Source organism: Sarcophilus harrisii, chromosome 1 (assembly GCF_902635505.1).
Source record: "Sarcophilus harrisii chromosome 1, mSarHar1.11, whole genome shotgun sequence".
Classification (NCBI taxonomy): Eukaryota; Metazoa; Chordata; class Mammalia; order Dasyuromorphia; family Dasyuridae; genus Sarcophilus; species Sarcophilus harrisii.
Window position 1 is genome coordinate 190,613,313 of NC_045426.1, and position 22,091 is coordinate 190,635,403.

The window sequence follows — 22,091 nt, forward strand, 5'->3', positions numbered from 1 at the left end:
CCCTTCACCAACCAGGTTACCATCCACTGAACCCTCTTCAACTTATCAATGACTGTCTCAAAATGTGATACCCAGAATGCAACATGATATTCCATATGTACTTAGATCAAGGGTAGAATATAGTAGGATTATAATTTCCCAAATCATAAATATTATGCCTCTCTTAATGCAGCCTAAATTCAAAATAGCTTTTTTTGGCTATCATATCTTTCTGTTGAAAGCCTACTAACATCTCAAAATCTTTTTTGTCCAGACAAAGTAGTATTTGGTTCTGTTTCCCTGATCTTGTACTTCTGCATTTAATTTTTTAATATAATTTAATTTTTTTAATAAAAATAATTTTAATTTCAAATCTCACCTCTGATGCTGGCTACCTATGTGACCATGGTTGCACATCTCTTCCTTGAGTCTCAGTAAAGTATTCAAGGACTAGATGGCATCTGAAATCCCTTCTTGTTCTAGATCAATGATCCTCTATGACTATATTTTTCTCTATCAAATTTCATCTTATTAGAGTTGGCCCAAAGTTCTCTTCTTTTGAAGTCTTTTTGGATCATAATCTAATCTTTAGTGTGTGAGCTACTCTATTCAGCTCTGTCTGACAAATAGGCCTACCATATTTTCTTCCAGGTCATTAATTAAAATACAGAAAAGAATGACACAAAGGACAGCTCCTCAGTAAACTCCATCACACCATATTCTTGCAAGCTGACATTGAACAAAATTAATTTACTTCAGGGATCCAGTCATTCACATAGCCCTGAATCCACTGATCATCTAACTTCCACTTTCCCCCCTTATGTGCAAACATGAGACATTTTATATGATGTTTAAATGGAATCTAGTTCTTTTACATCTATGGTGTTCTTCTAATCTGTCAGTCTCATTAACATGTTGTATCAAAAAAAAAAAGAAATGAAAGGTTGATTCAGCATGATCTGTTCTTTTTTATATAATTAATTTTTATTTTTTATTGGTAATTTAACAAATATTTCAACATTCATCAATAAGAACAAGATAGGATAAGAAACTATGAACTTCTAAGTTTGTCTACATAAATTAAATTTAACAAGATAGTTACAAAACTGCTTCATTTATTTATTGACTTCTGCACTTTTTTCATCTGAATTTTTAATGTGTTTTATTGATATTTTATCTTTTCTCCATCTATCAACTACCCATTTACCTACTACTCATACCCCCAGGATAACATCTTATTAATAAATATGTGTCTTCTAATAAAAACAAATCACCACATTGGCCTTTTCTGAGAATGTATATCTCATTGTGCTTCTCTATTCCATTGCCTCTCTGTCAAGAAAAGAATATAGATTTTGTCATTGGTCTTTTCAAATCATTATTGCATACTGCTTTTACCAGAATTCTGAAGTCTTTTAAATGGTTTTACTTTACTTTATAGTTGTGATTATTGAATAATTGTTCTCTTAGTTCTTGTCATTTCATCCTGCATTGATTCATGCATTTCTTCCTATATTTCTCTGATTCTATCATATTTATCATATTTTATAATAAAATAATGTTCCATTACAATCAGACCACAAATTGTTTAGCCATCACCTAAATGATAGACACTTCTTTTTGTTTCTAGTTCTTTGTTATTATAAAAAGGGCTGCTGTAAATACGGGTCATGACCTGCTGTTGATAAAATCAGACTCTTAATGGCCTTACTGCTTCTGATTTCTAGATGTTCATAAACCATATACTGGTAATTATAATCTGCCATTCTACTAGTAGAATCCCATATCCATAACCAGCACTATGCTGGAATGTTATTGTTCCAGGCACTTTGACCCCCCCCTTCTCTTTCTGCCTCCCATCCTTCCCCAAAGTGCTGCACAGTGACTCAAGATGACCATCAGTCAGTAAGTAGAAATAATCAGTATGCTAGTCCTGAGATTTAGGCAACCAGTATAGAAAGACCATTATTATCAAAGCAAATTAATCGGCAGTTCTTATTAAAACCTCTCTCTTTAGCTCCCACAAATACTTTTTAGTATCCATGTTACTCTATAGGCACTTATTTCTGATCCAATAGTGCCTTTTGATGTTTTTTCACCTGATTTTATCTGTATAAATATGCTGAAGTAGGAAGCAACAGGGTCATATTGTCAATTTAATTCAATTTAGCAGACAACTAGTGCCTAAGATGCAAGAGGAATTGTATTGTATTATTCAAATAAACAAGAACCAAAAAGTATCAAAAATAAGTTTGCATTCTCTTCTCCCTCCTTCCCCCAAAAAAGACTTTATATTCTCTTGGAGAATACTTAACTTAAGCAGTTAAGTAAATGCAAGATATTTTGACAAGAAAAATAAATAAGCATTTCTTTAGCACCTACTACATGCCAGGCAATGTATCTAATAAGTATCTCATTTTATCCTCACAACAACACTGTGAGGTAGGTACTGTCATTGTCCCCATTTTATAAGTGGAGAAACTGAGACAGGCAGAGATTAAGTAACTGGCCCAGGTCACCTCAGTCTTCTTGACTCCAGCCCTAGGACTCTACTCTATCACTTAGCTAGAGAGGTTAAAAAAACTAGGGACTCAGAAAAAATTTTGAACTGAATGAAGTCTCAGCTAATTCTTGAAATAAGTTAAGGAGTCTAAGAAGCCAAAGTGGGAAAGGATAAAGACTTGGAAACAGTTTGAATATTGTAGAGATAGGGAAGAGACCCTTGGGAACCTGGATAACTATGATGATGGTGTGATCCCCAATAGACACAAGTAAATTAAGATAAGAGGAAGTTAATTAAGTTGGAGAAAACATGAGGGAAGATACTCTGTTCTGTTTTGAATATATAGGGCTTGAGATGTCTCTGGCACATTTAGATAGAAAGATCCAATAGATGATTAGACATTAATATTCAATCTTAACGTGAGATATTAGGGTTGGACATTTACATTTAGGGTAGTTAGGTACATAGTAGATAGAACACTAGTCAAGAATTCAGAAAGATCCGAATTCAAATCTGACCTCAGCCACGTGTGTGGCTCAGTGTGTGACCCTTAAGTCAAACTCTGTTTGTCTCAATTTCCTCATCTCTAAAATGAGATGGAAAATGAACTGGCAAAACCACAAAAGGAGTCATGAAGAGATGAATATGATTGAAAAGCATCTAAACATTTTTATTTTGGAGTCATCTTAATAAAGATGATAATTGAACACAAGAGAATTGATGGCATCACCAAAAGAATATAGAAGCTCTGGCTTTTTGGGGGGGAGAGGGAGGGCATGTAAATGATGATCCACAAGGGACATTAGGGAATGATGAGACAAGTAAAAGGAGATACAAGAGAGAACATAAGGAAATGGAGGAGAAAGAGAGCATGCAGAAAGAGGGACAGAACAACAATATTGAAAGCTTCAAGAAATCGAGAAGGAATACTGAGAAATGACCATCAAATTTAGCAGTGAAAAAATGTGAGATGTGCAAATTTAGAAACTCTACTGCAAATATTCACATGAACCATGTGTTTGATCTGTGGTAAGAAAAAAAAATCCAGAACCATATTGGTCTAATCAGCAATAGTGGACCACGCTGTAGATTGATCCCAACATAGCGATTTCATTTTGGTTTTCTTTAAGAATGAAGAGGGGACAGAGTCAAGATGGCAGAGAGTAGACAAGACATTGCCTGAGCTCTCCCCAGTTCCCTCATTATCAAGGCTAGATCAAGCCTCTGAATCGAGTTACAGAACCCATAAATATTCAGAGTGTAATAATTTTTCAGCTTAAGATAATTTCAGAAAGGCTTCAGGAAAAGTCTGTCTCAATTGAGCAGGAGGGAACTCAAGCCAGTGCAGGCACAGAAGGTGGCCCAGTTCTGGGAATGGAGTGGGAGGCTCTTAGGCAAAACAAAGCAATGTTGGCCACTCTGTCCTGGTTCAGAAGGCCAGTGGATCAGCAGATCAGCTGTGAGGCTACCAGTGCAACTACAGAAGGCAAAATATGAGCCCCTGAACATAACATAGCATAACAAGCAGGATTTGGCCAGGCTCACCCAGCACAATGGGGAAGCCTGCAGCTCCACTGGCCCCACCACAGTAAGAGAGAAGCCCCTGTCACCCTACAGAGGAAGGTCAAAACAATCTTCCCTGCCTCTAGGAGCAGACTTCAAAAACCTTTAAAAATGAACAAAAAAGCAAAAAGAGTTCTGACAATAGAGAACTACTATGGAGACAGGGAATATCAGAACCCAAACCCAGAAGGGGATAGGAAAGTTAGAATACCTTCAGGTAAAGTCTCAAATGTGTATATGACCCAGTCTCCAGCTCATCTCTTGGAAGAGTTCAAAAAGGATCTTAAAATAGAGATAGAAAAAATGGAGAAAAGAAATGAAAGTTATGCAGGAGAGTTATGATAGTTTGGAGAAAACAGCCAACAGCTTGACTGAAGAAAACAACTCCTTAAAAACAAATTTGGCAAAATAGGAAAAAGAAAATAACTCCTTAAAAATATAATTAGCAAAATGGGTGGGGGAATCTACTGAACAAAACAACTTCATTAAAAATATAATTGGCCAAATGCAAAAGGAGGTTAAAAAAAGCTAACTAAAAAAAGTAATTCACTAAAAATTAGAATTGGGCAAATGGAAATTAATGACGCAATGAAATATCAAGAATCAGTTAAACAAAATCCAAAAAATGAAAAAATTGAAGTATAATAAACGTATTAGAAAAGCAATTAACTTGGAAAATAGATCCAGAAGAAACAATCTAAGAATTATTGGATAACCTGAAAGTCACAATGAAAAAACTCAAGAAGACCTGAGTTCAAATCTGGTCTCAGACACTTAACACTGCCTAGCTGTATGACCCTGCGCAAGTCACTTAACCCCAACTTCAGCAAAAAAAAAAAAAAAAAAAAAAAAAAAAAAGAACCTGGACAACATATTTCAAGAAATCACTAAGGAAAATTTCCCTGTTATTCTAGAACCAGAAAGTAAATTAGTTTTTGAAAGAATCTACTTATTTCCTCCTGAAAGAGACCCCAAAATGAAAACTCCAAGGAATATCATAGCTAAATTCCAGAATTACCATATCAAAGAGAAAATAGTGCAAGCAGAAGGAAGTAATTCAAAAATAGAGCCACAGTCAGGATTATCTAAGACCAAGCAGTTTCCACATTAAGAGATAGAATGATTTAGAATATGATTTTCAGAAGGCAAAGGAGCTTGGATTACAACCAAGAATCAATTACCAAGAAAAATTAAGCATTATTTTTGGGTAAACATAGATATTCAATGAAATAGAGGAATTTCAATCATTTCTGGATGAAAAGACCAGAGCTAAACAGAAAATTTGATCTCCAAATACAAGACTCAAGAGAAGCAAAAAAAAAAAAAAAAAAAAAAAAGGTACATAGAAGAAAAAAAGTGTTTTTAAAGGTTAAAATTTTTATATCTCTAATGGGAAGATAATACTATAACTCTTGAGATGTGCATCTTTGTCAGGGCAGTTAGAAGAGGTATACTTAGACAGTGTATATATGCATTGATTATAATGTGATGCTATAAAAAAAATTTAGGGCTGGAAAAGAGATTATATTGGGAGAAGAAGAAAGGAGAGGTAAAATGGGATAAATTCCCATGAAAAGGCAAAAAAAAAAAAAGGCCTAGTACAGTTGAGGGAAAGAAAAGATGGGATGAACATTGGTTGAACCTTAAATTCATCAGATTTGGCTCAAAAGAGAATAACATACATATTTAGTTTAAGTATATAAATTTATCTCACCCTATAAGGAAGTAGAAGGGGAAAGTGGAAAAGAAAGTGGAAGGCCAAGAGAAAGGAGGGAATAAGTAGAAAGGGGAAAGGGATAAGAAAGGAGGCTGAAAAAAGCAAGGCAGATATGGTCAGAAGCAAAACACTGGTGAGGAGGGAAAGGCTAAAAGGAGATAGAAAAGTATAACTTGGGAAAAACAGATGGTGAGAAATTAGACATCTTAACTGTGAATGTGAATGGGATGAACTCTCCCACAAAGCAGACTGGATTAAAAGCTAGAATCCTCTAATATGTTGTTTACAAGAAACACATTTAAAGCAGTGAGATACAGAGTAAAAACAAAATGCTGGAACAGGATATATTATGCTTCAGCTGAAATAAAATAAAAGCAGGGATAGTAGTTGTGATCTCAGACCAAGCAAAAGCAATTTTGCTTTTAATTGTAATTAAAAGCAATAAGGAAGGAAACAATATCTTGTTAAAAGGTGCAATAGTAATGAATTAATATCAATTTTAAACATATATGCACTAAATACTATAGCATCCAAACTCCTAGAGAAGAAATCAAGTGAGTTGCAAGAAGAAATAGACAGCAAAGCTCTCCTAATGGAAGATCTCAACCTCCCTCTATCAGTGCTAGATAAATGTAACTATAAAATAACCAAAAAAAAAGTTAAGGAGGAAAATAGAATTTTAGAAAAGTTAGGTATGATATAACTTTGGAAAATTTTGAATAGGCATAGAAAGGAATATACCTTTTTCTTAGTGATATGTGGCACATAGACAAAAATTGACCATGTATTAGGACATAAAAACTTAACAATCAAATGCAAAACAATGACAGATATAGCAAGTGCATCCTTTTCAGATCATAATCCAATAAAAATTACATGTAATAAATGACCATCGAAATAGGCCAAAAATTAATTGGAAACTAAATAATCTAATTCTAAAAAATGAGTTGGTGAAAAAACACATCGTGGAAATAATAATCTCATCCAAGAGAATAACAATAATGAGACAACATAACAAAACTTATAGGATGCAGCCAAAGAAGTTCTTAGGGAAATGTTTAAATCTCTGGATTCTTACATGAATAAAATAAAGAAGAAGAAGATCAGTGAACTGGGCAAGCAACTTAAAAAGTTAGAAAAAGAACAAATTTTAAAACCCCAATTAAATATGAAATTAGAAATTTTGAAAATCAAAGGAGAGATTAACAAAATTGGAAGAAAATTATAAACTAATAAAACTGAGTTAGTTTTATGAAAAAAACGCAAAATATAAAAATCTTTGGTTTATTTGATTAAAAAGAGGAAAATGAAATTACCAGTATTAAAAAATGAAAAGGATGAACCAATGAAGAGGAAATTAAAGCAATAATTAGGAGCTATTTTCCCCAATTGTATGCCAATAAATCTGATAAGTGAAATGGATGAATACATACAAAAATATAGATTGCCCAGATAACAGATGAGAACATTACTTTTAAAATTCCATTTTAGAAAAATAAATTGAACAAGCCATTAATGAACTCCCTAAGAAAAAATCTCCAAGTACAGATTGATTGTGAATTCTAACAAACATTTAAAATTTACAAGTAAATTCTACCAGACAATTAGTTCCAATACTATATAAACCTCTTGGAAAAACAGGGGAAGAAGGAGTCCTAACACGTTTCTTTTAGGACACATATGATGCTGATACCTATACCAGGAAGAGTCAAAACAAAAAAGAAACATTATAGATCAATCTCCTTAATATTAATGCAAAATCTTAAATAAAATATTAGTAAAGAGATTGCAACAATTTATTACCAGGATAATACACTATGATCAAGTAAGATTTATACCAGGTATGCAAGGTAGCTACAATATCAGGAAAACTAACAGCATAATTGACCATATCAAAAAGCAAATTATCTCAATCGAAGGAGAAAAATCATTGGACAAAATTCAACACCCATTCCTATTAAAAAAAAAAATTAGAGAGCATAGGAATAAATGGACTTTTCCCTAAAATGATAAGTAGCATCTATCTAAAATCATTAGCAAGCATTATGTGTAATGGGGATAAGCTAGAAGCATTCCCAATAAGATCAGGGATGCTACAAGGTTGCCCGTTATCACCACTATTAGTATTGTACTAGAAATGTGTACTTTAGCAATGAGAAGACAGAGAATTTGAAGGAATTAGAGTAGGTAATGATATAACAAAACTATCACTTTGCAGATGATATGTTGGTATTTTTAGAGAATCTTAGAAAATCAACTAAAAAACTACTACAATTAACAACTTTAGCAAAGTTGCAGGTTATAAAATAAACCCACACAACTCATTGGTATTTCTCTGTTACCAACAAAGCTCAGCAGCAAGAGATAGAAAAATACCACTTAAAGAAACTGTATATAATATAAAATATTTGGGAATCTACCTGCCAGAACAATTGTATTTTTTAATACAGTTACAAAATACTTTTCACAAAAATAAAGTTAGCTTTAAAAAATTGGAAGAATATCAAGTGCTCATGAGCTGATATAATAAAAACGATAATTCTACTAAATGAATCCACTTATTCAGTGCCATTCCAATCAGACTCCTAAGAAATTATAGAGCTAGAAAAAAATAACAAAATTCATTTTAAGGGAATTAATTGAAAAAATGCAAATTAAAGTGGCTTAGCCATAGCAGACCTAAAACTATATTATAAAGTTGCAGTTCATCAAAAATATTTGTTATTGACTAAGAAATAGAGTAGTGAATCAGTGATTTAGGTTAGTACACAAGAGACAATAGTCAATGACTATAGTAATCTGTAATTGTAGTAAATTGTAGCTTCTGGAATAAGAACTCAATATTTGACAAAAATTGCTGGGAAAACTGGAAAATCACTTGGCAGAAACTAGGCATTGATCAATATCTAACACCTTATACCAAGATAAGATTGAAATGAGTTCCAGATTTGGACATAAAAGGTGATACTATAAGCAAATCAGGAGAAAAAGGGATAGTCTATTTCACAGATCTGTGGAGAATGGAGGAATTTATGGCTAAAAAAGAAGTAGATAAAAACATGAAATGCAAAATGGATAATTACATTAAAATTAAAAAGGTTTTGCATAACAAAACCAATGCAGCCAAGAATAGAAGAGAAGCAGAAAGCTGGGGAACAATTTTTAAAGCCAGTGTTTCTGATAAAGGCCTCATTTCTGAAATATTTAGAGAATTGATTCAAATTTATAAGAATACAAATCATTCCTCAACTGATACTCAAAGGATATGAATAGACAATTTTCAGAAGAAATTAAAGCCATTTCTAGTCATATGAAAAAATGCTCTAAATCACTATTGCTTAGAGAAATGCACACTAAGACAACTCTGCAGTACCACTTCACACCTCTCAGATTGGTTAAATTGACAGGAAAAGATAATGATAAATGTTGGAGGAGATATGGGAAAACTGGGTGACTAATGCATTGTTGGTGGAGTTGTGAACTGATCAGACCATTCTGGAGACCAATGTTGAAAACTATCTTTGCATGTATTTGGAAAAATAAAATACTGTTTTTTAAAAATCAAAAAAAAGATAAAAGAATCATACAAAAAAAGAATTAAGAGCAGCTAACCACTCAAATAGAAGCCAGTACAAAATTGAAGAAGCAGTACTTGATTAAAGGGACCAATTTCCAAAGGAGAGATCAAGGGATCAGGAAATAGTTGTTTTGCTAAGCTAGAATACACTAGAACAAAAGAGAAGAGGAGTAAGGGGAACAATGAACAGGTTTTTTTGATGGAGGGAGAAGGAAGAGGAATTTCATAATAGATTACCTTGATTTTTTCTTAAAGGAAATTGGGTTCTCTTTTAAGAGGGAAAGGAAAAGAACATGAAGAGAAAAGAAAGCCATCTTTTGGGAGAAGAGGCAATCACTTGAAATTTTTACCTTAGTAAAAAATAAATATGTATATATGTAAGTGTGTATACACATAGATAATATATAAATGTAAAGACTGACTTTAGCAGAAACATCTAAGGGACTAAATCATTATCTAAAAATCATCACATACATTTCATTGAATTTTGCTGAACAGAAAACCATAACCATGAGTTATATTTCTGCTAAAGTAATAGAACTCCACATGTATAGCTTGAAGGGACCTTAGGAGATAACTAGTCCAATTTTCTAGTTCTAAAAAGGCTTGCCAAAGATCACAAAGGCAGTAATCATCAGAGAAAGGATTTGAACTCAAGTCATCTAACTCAAAAAACAGGCCCCTGGATTACATCCCTCTCCCAGAAAAACCATGGATACAAATATTCCCACTTTAAAATACGTTATTTTAGCCTTTTTAAAAAAAATATGTATTTTAGAAATTTTTTTTGTTTTAATACAACATGAACTGATAGTAAATGACTTCTGTTTGCTACAGAGAAAATAAGTCTTCAGCCATAGACAAAATTTTATAGTTTAAAAAAAGGTGAACATTCTTTATTGTTCTATTTTTACTTCAGAATCTCAATAATTAACAAATGCTTTTTTGTCTTTTCCAGAAAATGATTTATTAATACTCCAGGTAAAATCACAGAATGTTATAACTCACTAAATGACTAACCAACTGGATTAATTGTGATTAACCCCAGAAATCAGCTAAATCATAGTTCATAGACCTAGAATTGGAAGGGACCTCTGAGGACACTTAGCTCAGTTCTCCTCATTTTCCAAATGTGGAAATTAAGGCCCAGAGAAATAATTTTAGAGATGAGGAAATTGGGACCTAAGAAAGTTACACATTTACCTAAGATCAAAGTAATAAATAAATAAAAAATAAAAGAGGCATCATTTGAACCCAGATCTTCTTCCTCCAAAGTCAGACTTCCTCCCCAAATGCATGGTGGAAAGAGCACTAGGAGTCAAGAGATGAAACAGGGTTGAATGCCACCTCCAGCTCATACTAGGGTGTGATCATAAGCATAGCCCTTAATTGTTTTTGAGGCCCAGTTTCCCTTTCTGTAAAGTCTGCTGTGAGAACAAATTAAATAATATAAAGCACTTTGTAAACCTTAAACACTAAAGTAATATTAATAATGAGTGAAGATGTAATTTCTAAACATGTTGAGAATGTCCTAAACAATTTAAGAAAGAATTTTGATAAAGTCACAGTTGGAGTTTTTTACTCTACATAATTTAGCTTTTATATTATTGTTTTGGCATATTCTTTTAAAAACTACTCTACACTTTGTAAAATATAGTAAGAACATTTTAAGTAACAAAATGTGATTTGCCTACAATAGCACTTTTTCACCCTAAAATAGAATTTTTTAAATTATTTATTATTAGCTAGTTGTTTTGGTAAAGTTTTGGTAAATCAGTCTAAGAAAACCTACGTGACAACCCCCACAGATGATTCAGTATCCTCTTCTTTCCGTGCCTCCCTCATGCACCTTTTCCCATTTTAACATGTTATTCTGGTCCTCCTTACAAAGTTATATCACTTTTATTCCTTAAAAATCTCATCCAAGCATAACATCCTTTCCATAGTGCCTTTCCAAAATAATCTTATGTGACGCTCATTACTTTAAAATATTCTTTTACCATATTTTTATCACTCATAATTCTCTGATGAGTATTTTTTACATTGATTTCTGGTTCTATATTGACACTCAGATAATTACTTATTTCTGTGCCTCAACTTCCTTATCTTTAAAATAAGGATAATATTACATCCCTCCTAGAGTTTCAGTACAAGTCTAATACAAACCAGCTCTCATTTATTTCTATTATAAATTATTTATAGTTGTTTACTTCTATAATAATCAGTTATTGTTAATATTTGTTGAGTTATGTGTACAAGAGTTAAGGTGAAGAAACAGCTTAAGGAGAGAAAAATGTCTAACCACTGAGTTTATAAGCAGCTTGAAGACCAGAAATGAGTTCATCTCTTCTTAACTAACTCCCCACTGTAGTTAGTAAGATGTTCTTCTCAATAACTATTATTTAAAGACTATATTTAATCAGGTTCTTCAAACTGAAATGACAACAGACTTTTTCAACAGAATAAAACTTTTAACATCTATTTTTATTGTTTTTAATTTTTAAAAAATTCAATACTTTTCTTACCCTTAGATTTGATGCACTTAAAAATGAGCTCCGTGAACAAGTTCAGAACCAACAGAAGTGGACAGAAAATCAGCTTATGAAATCTGAAAAAGAACAGCTTTTGCATATTAATCAATTTCTCAGCACAATCAAGGAGAAAATGGTAAGCAGTTTTGTGTTAGGCAGATCCTAGAACAAAATTCTAAAAAGCCCAAAATATACAGTGGAGTTATTGGGAAATTGGCACAATTGTTTATGGAATCATGAAGCTATTTATCGAATGGATAGGTACTGGCCTGGAGATCCCCTCCCCAGAAGGTAGCTAGAGACTGTGTCTGCAGCCAACTCATGTTGAAAGTGTTTGGTGAGCCTATTTCTGAAACTGTATAAGCCTGTTTCATTGACAGGCCCTGCTCCCTAATTCAGAGCAAGCATAAGTATTCCATGACTGCTTCCTGACCTTTTTGAGTGCTTACTGAGTTAGAACTGAATGTGCCTAAGTGGACACGTATTGGACAAATTAAACTTTCTCTTCTGATGTACATCAAGGAAAGACATACTGTGTGCTTATTAGTTGGGAGAGTGCTGCAGGTAGAACAGCCTAAGCTATCTAAAATATTCAAGTCACTGAAGGTCCAAGGACTGAAGTCTATATACAAGATTGACTGTAGCCAAGCCTGGAAAGAGATCTCAGCAAGATTCAGTCTAACAGCAGATCAACTCAGGATCCAAGATTCTACATCCTACCGCAAAGTAACTCATGCGGTATCTATGTGATACCAGAAAGTTAACTTGGTGCAGACAAATATGAAAAAATAATTTCAAATAGGAGCCCCCTCCCCTCAGGGTCCAAGCAGATCTAACTTAGGCTAGCTAGATGGGCATAGTGACTAAATCACTAGATTTAGAATAAGAAAGACTGACTCTTCTTTCTGTGTGTTCAAATCTGGCCTCATATACTTACTAGCTGTGTGATGCTGGGCAAGTCACTTAACCTTGTTTACCTCAGTTTCTCATCTGTAAAATGAGCTGGAAAAGAAAATGGCAAACTACTCTAGTATCTTTGTCAAGGAAATCCCAAATTGGATCATGAAGAGTCATTTATGACTGAAAATGATTACAAAATAATAGTCTAGTTCCCCTAGGTTGCTTCTTAGGGTTTCATTCTTCACCAGACTCAGTTGCTAGCCAGCTGGTCTGAGTTCCAGTTTCTAGTGGCTCTTCTAAACTCGAAGCCCACTCCATTCCATCCCCAATACTCATTCACTTAAGATAAATCAATCATCAATCAATCAATAAAAATGTATTAAGAGATTACTATATGCCCAGTAAGGCAGCTAAGACAGCTAAGTGGTGCAATGGATAAAGTTCTAAGACAGGAAGACTCATCTTCCTGAGTCCAAATCTGGCCTCAGACACTAGCTGTGTGACTTGAACAAATCACTTAACCCTGTTTGCCTCAGTTTCCTTATCTATAAAATGTGTTAGAGGGTGGAAAAAAGGCAATTTCATTATATTTGCCAAGAAAACCCCAAATGGGGCAATTAAGAATTAGATTGAAAACAACTCAATAACAATAACACAAAAAGGAAAAAAAAGAATAACACATAATCATTAGTCAGGGAGTCAAGGACCCAAAAGCCTTCTAAGAAAAAAAGAGAGAGCTCCATTTGACCAGTTAGTTATGCATACTCGGCTCTTGCCTATCAACCAGTCAAAAGACTTTTCTACAGCATTCATTAAATTCACAGGAAATAATAACAGGCTACCATCTCATGCCATGAACTGGTGAGCAGGATCTTTCCATTGTACTCTTCAGAAACAAATGCCCCCAAGCTGCCTTTGTAATTTGGCAGCTGAAAATGGTACCCTCATTGGCCAGTCCCCCCCCCCACATTATACTTGCAGTCCTGAAACCTGAATTTATTCTCAATAAAATGTTAGGTCAAATGTTTTATTCTTAAAATATGTCTAGAGGCCTCCCACTGGAATGAATGGACAAAAATATGCTGAAATGTTTATTGTCTGATATCCTATACAGATTGTATTTGGATGGGAGAAAGGCAGAAAGGTTGAAGGTAAACTCATCTAAACAAAAAAGTACTTTGGAAAAGATTTGGTTTTATATTCCTTTAGATTAAAATAAATAAATAAATAAAGCAAGCCCTGTGTTCTTTAGGAATTCTCTTCCCTAGACAGTCGTTTGAGAGGTCTCAATGGCTGGGTGATGTTAAATAAGCTAAGAAACTGGAACATGGCTTTTGATATAACAAAGGGAAAAAATATTGAGCTAAGTTGGCACAAACATTTGCCCTGTGTTTGGTGTGCAATACTGAATTTTTATTTGCTTTCTATTGTTTGATTTATTTTTGATTTTTAAACTACAATCATTTCTCTTCTTCTCACAAGCCCCTCTCTTGTAAGGAAAAAAAAAACATTTAGGCAAAACCTATCAACAAAATGATTGTGATTGACATCATATGCAACATTACAAACCGATAGTCCTTACCTGAAGGAAATATATTTCATTATCTGTTCTTCAGGTCCCAAGATTAGTCATTGTAATGAATCTGAGTTCAGCTGCCTTATGTTAAATCACATTACTGTTAGACATTATTGGAGTCATTTTCTCACTGTACTAATTCATTTTTTTTACAGTATAATACATAGACCATGAATTTTTTCAGCCTTTCTCCAATCATTGAACATCTTGTTCTCAATTTTTCTGTAGCAGCGAAATTTTTAAATGGTGATGACAATGAAAAACTTGCATGATCCTTGTTAGCTCTATTCTAACAAGGGTCATTAATCTTAGTATTAATAACCTCAATACTAAATCAAAAGGTTGTCTCAGTGTCACCTAATTGAAGCTGTTCTGTTTTTTTTTCTCTATAATATTGTCCTAACATAGAGAGTCTATGGTATTACTGAGCAACAATATTGCCTAAGAGAATTCAGGAGTCCCTAAATAGTCTTAATCTTCTTTTGTACATACTATGAAACATATGCTATTTTAATTAGCAAGACCCTCATGTCTTACATGGGTGACAGGATTTGGAGTTAGGGAGGACTTTTATAGATCATCTTTGTTCTCATTGTACAAATGAAAAACTAAGACCAGGTAGCAACTAGAAAAACCAGAGATTTGAACTGGAGTCTTGCAATTAAATAAGCAATTTGAACTGGAGTTCTTTATGGGGCAACTAGGAAGTACAATGTAAAGTATACCAAGTCTGGAGTTAGGAAAAGATATCAGTCATTTATTAACTTCATAATTTTAGGCAAGTCATTTAACCCTGTTTGCCTCTATTTGCTCATCTGTGAAATGATAATAGTATTAGCACTGACCTCCCAGAGTTTTTATGAGGATTAAATGAAATAATAAATATAAATGCTTAGTACTAATAAGCTCTATACAAATGCTATTTATGTTCATTCTATTTTTTTTCTGAACACCCAGCTGCTTCTGTTTCCTTGCAACAAATTACAGAGGAAGAGGAGACTGGGTACTTTCTCCTCCATATAGGCTGAACTTTGAATTATCTAAACTAGTTCTGGATATCCTTTGCAGCTGGGTACAGCAAGCAGTTGAGACTCTAATTACCTGTCTGTGTTTTAGCACCACCTAGAGACAGAAGGCATTAGCAAAGGGGCTTTATAAGACTCTCAGTTGCCTTGTCAATCACTTTAAGAAAAAGTCTGCTTCATTCAGCCTCCAAAACCCAAGTGCATTTGAGAAGAATTGTATCTTCACTATGCTCTTTCAGTATAGATAGTAAACATACACACACATATACATACACACATAGACACCCCAGAAATGAGGAGTTCTCGTATTATCTCTACCTCCCAAGTTGATATAAGGACCAATAAGATAATATTCATAAAGTTTTTTGCAAGCCTTAACATGTTATGTAAATACTAGTGATTATTATTGTTAATAATAATAATAATTTCCAAGGCAAAGGATTTGGTTGAAATTAATGCTTCCAGAAAAAAACTGACTTACAGTGAATAAATTTCACACAGCATCTTTGCTTAAATAGTTTCTTGCAGAATGTTTTGGTTTTTTGTTTGTTTTTGCTGTGTCTTATAATAGGAAGAATCAAAAAACAAATTGGAAAGAAAAGTGCAGGAATTAATAATGAAATCAGAAGAGTTACTAAATCCACAGAGATTGGAAATAGAATTGAACAAAGTAAAGTTTGCAGAAAACAAGTTGTACAAAAGGATGAATCGAATGGAAAAGCAGATATGGGAAGAGCTAAACAAAATCCAAAATGAGTACCAATCAGGTAAGCATTACTTATGCATTAATTGAAAATCTGAGACATGGGCAGCACACCTCATTAAGATGGCTATTCAAACCAATTCTCCCTGTGCAACAAGAAAACTGTTTGGATCTGCACACATACATTGTATCTAGGATATACTAGGACATATTCAACATATATAGGACTGCTTGCCATCTAGGGGAGGGGGTGGAGGGTGGGAGGGAAAAATTCGGAACAGAAGTGAGTGCAAGGGATAATGTTGTAAAAAAATTACCCTGGCATGGATTCTGTCAATAAAAAGTTACTATAATAAAAAAAAATACCATCAAAAAAAAAAAAAGATGGATATTCAAGGCATTTTCTTTATTTGAGTAAAGTGCCTACTCAATTACAAATGCATTATTTTTATAAATCAAACAAATAACCCCTAAAACTTAAATTTTTTAAAAAAATTAACAAATTTTAAAAATCCAAACTTCAACAATGAAATTCAAAACACCAGGTTTTTTTTTAAAGGCATTAATGTGGCCATAGGTTCTCTCAGAATCTCTAAGTCTACCTACCTCAGTAATAGAAATGCTCTCTATTTTCAGCTAACTTTTCTAAAATATGATTTCCTCTCTCCTTATACCTTCAAAAAGAATAAGGCTTCTAGCTCAAAATCAATGAACCTGCAATCCTGTCATACCCCTGGGTATGAGGTTTCTGAATTAACCTCCTATATTCAGAATTGGTCACATTACTAAGACTATACCCTTAAAAGTTGCTCTAAATTTTCCAAGATTATAGAATTATTAAAACTGGAAGGACCTTAAAAAGCATCAAATATTGACTTGTTTGTATATCAGGAAAATAGGACAATTAATCTAATGCCATTTCCTGTTAAACTACAGGTAATGAGTCTGCTTGTGATATGACATTATCAGTCACATCCTTTTTTCTGGGGTGAAGGGAAAGGGCAAAGGGATGGCAGAGACATAAGGGAGAGAAGGAGGAAGGAAAGAAATGAACAAGTAAGTCCAGTGGAATGACAGATTTTTCTACCTAAAAGGTTAATGGTATTGAGTCAAGCTGGGAAAACATCAAAGAGGATTAATTTGAAAGGGTCCTCTAACTTTAGCAAAGGAAGAGCATCAGATTGGTGCTGAGCAGCAGCCATCTGTCTCTAATTTGTGATACTAAATGTATCTCTATCAATCAATCTAAATCCTTTAAAATATAAAAGATTAGTAACTCCTACTTACACATTCCTGTATGAATTCTATCATCTGCTAACTTTAAATTAAATTTTATTGATGAGCTTTTATTTTCTTTATCTCCTACCTCCCTCTTGATGGAGATGGGGGGAAAGGAAAAAGAAAATCCTTGTAACAAATACACATAATCAGGTAAAGATAACCTATGCTGTCTGGCATTGATATCACTTCTTCTGAAGGAGGAAAAATCTTGATGTCAAAATTGTTTCTTTTAGATGTTTCTGGCACAAAGACTGTTGCCTGAACACCTGTGCCCAAACCCAAACAAAGTAACTAGTTTTAAGCCAGGAACAGTGCCCTGGTTTTAAATTAAATATCTTTTATGCCATCTCTTTCATCTGCTTTAACCCCTAGGCTTTCACTTGAATACAGCGAGTTGTTCTACCCACCAGAATGCAATCATGGGTAAAACTTATTATCTGCCTGGGTTTATGCTTCTCTTATAAGGTAGCATTCTTAAAAAAAAAATAAAAAAGGGGGGGGGGATTTGAACCCTACCCCACTGTCGACTGTTAACTTGAGTCCTAGGGCTTGATTTCTGCTTAAGTTCCATCCTAATGGTTACTTAGAAAAGCTTTTATTTTTTTTTCCTCAACAGTATTTTATTTTTCCAATTACATGTAAAGATAGTTCTCAACATTCATTTTTGTAAGATTTTGAGTTCCAAATTTTTCCCCTTCTTCCTCTACTTCCCCCCCCCTCGCCTAAGACAGCAAACAATTTGATATAGGTTATACATGTACAATCATTTTAAACATATTCCATATTAGTCATGATGTGAAAGAAAAATCAGAGCATAAGGGAAAATCCATGAGAAAGAAAAAGCAAACATAAAGGTGAAAACATTATGCTTCGATCCACATTTAGTCTCCATAGTTCTTCCTCTGGACACTGATGGCATTTTCCATCCTAAATCTATTAAAATTGGCTTGGATCACTGTATTACTGAGAAGAGCTATTTCTGTCAGAATTGATCATCACAAAATCTTCTTGTTACTGTGTACAAAATATTCTCCTGGTTCTGCTCACTTCACTCAACATCTGTTAATGTAAATCAAAGAAAAGTTTTTAAACTTAATCTGGCTTCCTCAAATAAGGCCTTCAAATTTGTACTAGAATCGAGAGAAAATTCACAAGATTGTAGAGTTAGAACTAAATAGGATATCAAAAGCCATATAGTCTAGCCTCTTTGTTTTAATGTTAAGGAAAGTGAGATCCATAGAGAGGTGTGGTGTCCAAGCAGAGCCAGAATTTAACCCAGTTCCTCTAACTCCAAATCCAGCACTCTTTCCACTACATTGACACCTTATCTGAACCATATTTGTACTGATTGCTATGCTTGTTGGCCTGAAAATATTGGCAGATGGAAAATCAATGTTTGCAATAGATATTAAAATAGTCAGCTGTTTCCTTTGGTAATATTTGAGTGAACAGAATTGAATTAAATTTTCACACTTTAGTCAGATGTGACTTGGAGCACTGTTAATCTAAAACATCTCCTTGAAACACAAGAAGATGGATTGCCAGACCTTTTTAGACAGATCTTAATTGGAATTTAACATGCTTTGAATGCAGCAGTGATCAATGATAGCAGAATGGCTGATTAGAAGATTTTGTTTAAAAAATATATAGAAAAGAAAATTGTTCTAAGGCATGGTTTAAATTAAATTTAACTGTTTTCATACCAGGATTTCAGTCGATTCGTGAATCTCTTGAATCCCTCCAACAAATACAGACGACAAAGATCCAGTTAGAGAAATATAAATTCCGGAAAGACATAAGCAAGTTGCATCGCAAGATAGTGGAACTTCAAGAAATGTAAATCCTGTCTCCATCATCTTCTTTGTTTTCTCCTATGCATGGAGTTTACTGATTTGCTGAAGAGCTGTAGCCAGGAGCACAATATCTGAATCCTGCTGCTTACATTCTATTTCAATCTACACTTTTAAAAAGCTATAAAAGCCAATAAAGCAAGACAGAAAGAAGTAAATGTTCTTATTCATTTATTTTTTTAAATCCATATACTCACAGATTTTAGAACTGGAAGGAGACCTGGAGGGCATCTAATCCAATCTGCTTATTCTACAGATGAAAAAACTGAGGGCCCAAGAGGGTAAGGGGTTTGCTAAAGGTCACATCTGTAGGAAGTCAGCTGGTTCAGGTTCAAATCCAGTTCCCCCACTTTTAAATCTAACACTCTTTCCACTGTACCATATTGCCTCCAGTCATTAAAGGTTGGCATTTTACTTTTTTTTCCAGGTTTTATTTTTCCAGGAGTAAGAATTTTTTTTTGCCATGAAACCTCAATTTTCCTCTTTGTGGGAATTTACCCAGGAATAATGGATTGTTTTTTGTTTCTGTTCTTCTCTGACCCTAAAATGTACCCTCTCTCCTCCCCAACTCTGCCTTTCTAATACCTCTGTGTCTTTCAAAGACCAGCTCAGTTATCACCTCCTTCGTGCTTCTCTTCACTAGAGAGTGTCTCCACTATCACCTCTGAAAACCTTGTACATCTCTTCATGCACTTTTATATTACACTCTATAGTATAGTTATTCATGTCCAAGCCTCAACATAAGTGGTGCAGTGGATAGAGAGCTAGACCTGGAATTAGGAAGACCTTAAGTTCAAGTCTGATTTTGAATACTGATTGTATGACTTAAGCAAGTCACTAACCATTGTTTGCCTCAGTTTACTCAACTGTAAAATGGGGATAATAATAGCTCCTACCTCATAGGATTATTGTGAGAATCAAATAAATTTGTATTTGTAAAGTGCTTAGCACAGTGCCTGGCAAACAGTAGGCACTAAATAAATGCTTGTTTCCTTCTTTCCTACCTTTACGAAATTTGTAAGCTCCATGAGAGCAACAACCATGCCTTTTTATTTTTTGTATTCTTGACAGTTCCTAACACAGTATATTGTATATACAGTGTTATATAGAGTGTTCAATAAATGTCCACTGGATGAATGTAACTTTTTTATTAAATGGTTTAATGTATAGTTCTCTTATTGGAGAAAGAGTAATTAATTTCCCTAAATCTCCTTATATCTTCCATCTCATAAAAAATTGTTAATGTATGATATAAAATGTTTAGAAACATAATTTTATTTTGACGTAAAAATTCAGGAGTCTTCTTTAGAGTAATTATGTGTTCTCCACGAGAATTGAAATTAATTGGAAAGTAAAATTGTTTACCTGGAAGGAAACAAGGCAAGTAATGAAATGTGCCGAATTTCCTAGTGATTGAACTCATTAAACAGGTTGCTAGGGCCCTCTTCAGGCTTGTATAGGATGCCTTTTTTCATGGGTCCTGAAAACCAAGAAAGAAAATCTCTCTGATATCTTCTCCCTTGACAGAGAATAACATTAGATTGAGTTTTATGTTTCTTATAAAAATAAATTTCTGAGACATTCCCATTTATGCATTTTTCAGTAGTGACTTTTTTATTAATGTAATTTCTGTGTGCCATTAAATTAAATCTGTTATCTATATGAAGAGTCTGGCTATTCATTGCTTTCAGTTTTCTGTTAGAGAACTTAATATTGGAAATCAAATGCACTTTACACAACATAGAGGAAGTATTTTACTTTGACCAATGACAAAACAGATTGTACAATAGCTTACATTAAGGTTTTGTGCCCATCGGAGGCCACATAATGGCATAACTATAACATGACCTCATTTCACTAATGGGTGGCTCAAAAAACAAGACATGGAACTAGTGTAAAAGATGACAATGGATAGCATTTAGTGGGTTTTCAGAGTATCTTTGTGTTTTTGGAGTGGTTTAGGGACTTTGTAACAGTTCAGAGAACAATGTAAGTTTGATCCAAAAGCATTCTCAGAATAAGAAAACTCAGCACTGACTAGGTCATTGTAAAAGAGACTCCTTTGCAATATTCAGTCTGATTTGGGATATACAAGTAGGGAGGCAAGATTTATGGGTCTCTACATAATTGCATAGATGTGGTCTGCCCCTTAGTACTCTATTCCAATGCAAATTTCCTGTAGGGTTTTCTGTCTTTACTTATTTATACAGAGATCCAAAAATATCTCAGTGAAATTGATTATTTTATAAAAGTATAATGTGGTCAGTCTTTCCCTGAAGATGTGACAAAATCAACATCATACCACATTTAAATTATTAGCATTCTAAGCCTAGTTAGGATGCCTTCTCTGCTCCAACTCACTTACCTCACCATCTTCTCTGGACACTATATGACTTGCCACTTAGACCCATTCTCTTTCACTTAAGGGATATGTTACATAACCTTGAAATTTCCTCAAAGGTAACCTGTGACCTATGGATCACAGGTTACCCATATCACTGTAGGCAAGCAGTTCTGGATTGACATAACTCTGGAGGTTTCTCAATAATTAATATTCTCTGTGGCTTTGTGTTTAAATTTGTCTTGTTTCTAGGAGTATTTTGTTCACTTGCATGCAACCAACTCCTAATGAACATAAAATATATTCTAATTTATGAAGAAGAGAAATGGAATTTATATTCATGGTGGTAGCAGTATTTCCCAGGATCCTGTCATGTAGACTGAACTATCTTTTCTACCTCAAACTTTTTCCCCCAAAAAAATAGTGAAACCATCTTTGAAAGCAGCCCAGAACACTAAGGCTTCACTGTTCAAACTTGGTAGTTTAAATTCAAAAGCCAGGATACAGCACAGAGAGCAGTCAGTTCCCCCCACAGGCTTCCTATA

At 33.9% G+C, this 22,091-nt stretch overlaps 1 protein-coding gene across 4 annotated transcripts in view; it reads left to right on the forward strand.

The window, feature by feature from the left end:
- FAM81B (family with sequence similarity 81 member B) overlaps positions 1-19,358 on the forward strand; it is a 79,478-nt gene extending 60,120 nt beyond the window's left edge. For 3 of the 4 annotated variants that reach the window (XM_031967646.1, XM_031967629.1, XM_031967635.1), the window contains exons 8-10: positions 11,871-12,006; positions 15,943-16,138; positions 19,062-19,358. In XM_031967646.1, the coding sequence (XP_031823506.1) occupies positions 11,871-12,006; positions 15,943-16,138; positions 19,062-19,195 (466 nt within the window). In that variant the 3' untranslated portion in view covers positions 19,196-19,358. Of the gene's footprint in view, positions 1-11,870; positions 12,007-15,942; positions 16,139-17,010; positions 17,131-19,061 lie in introns of all 4 variants that reach the window. The other variant, XR_004234071.1, reaches the window with a different exon arrangement.
- The last annotated feature ends 2,733 nt before the right edge of the window (positions 19,359-22,091 follow it).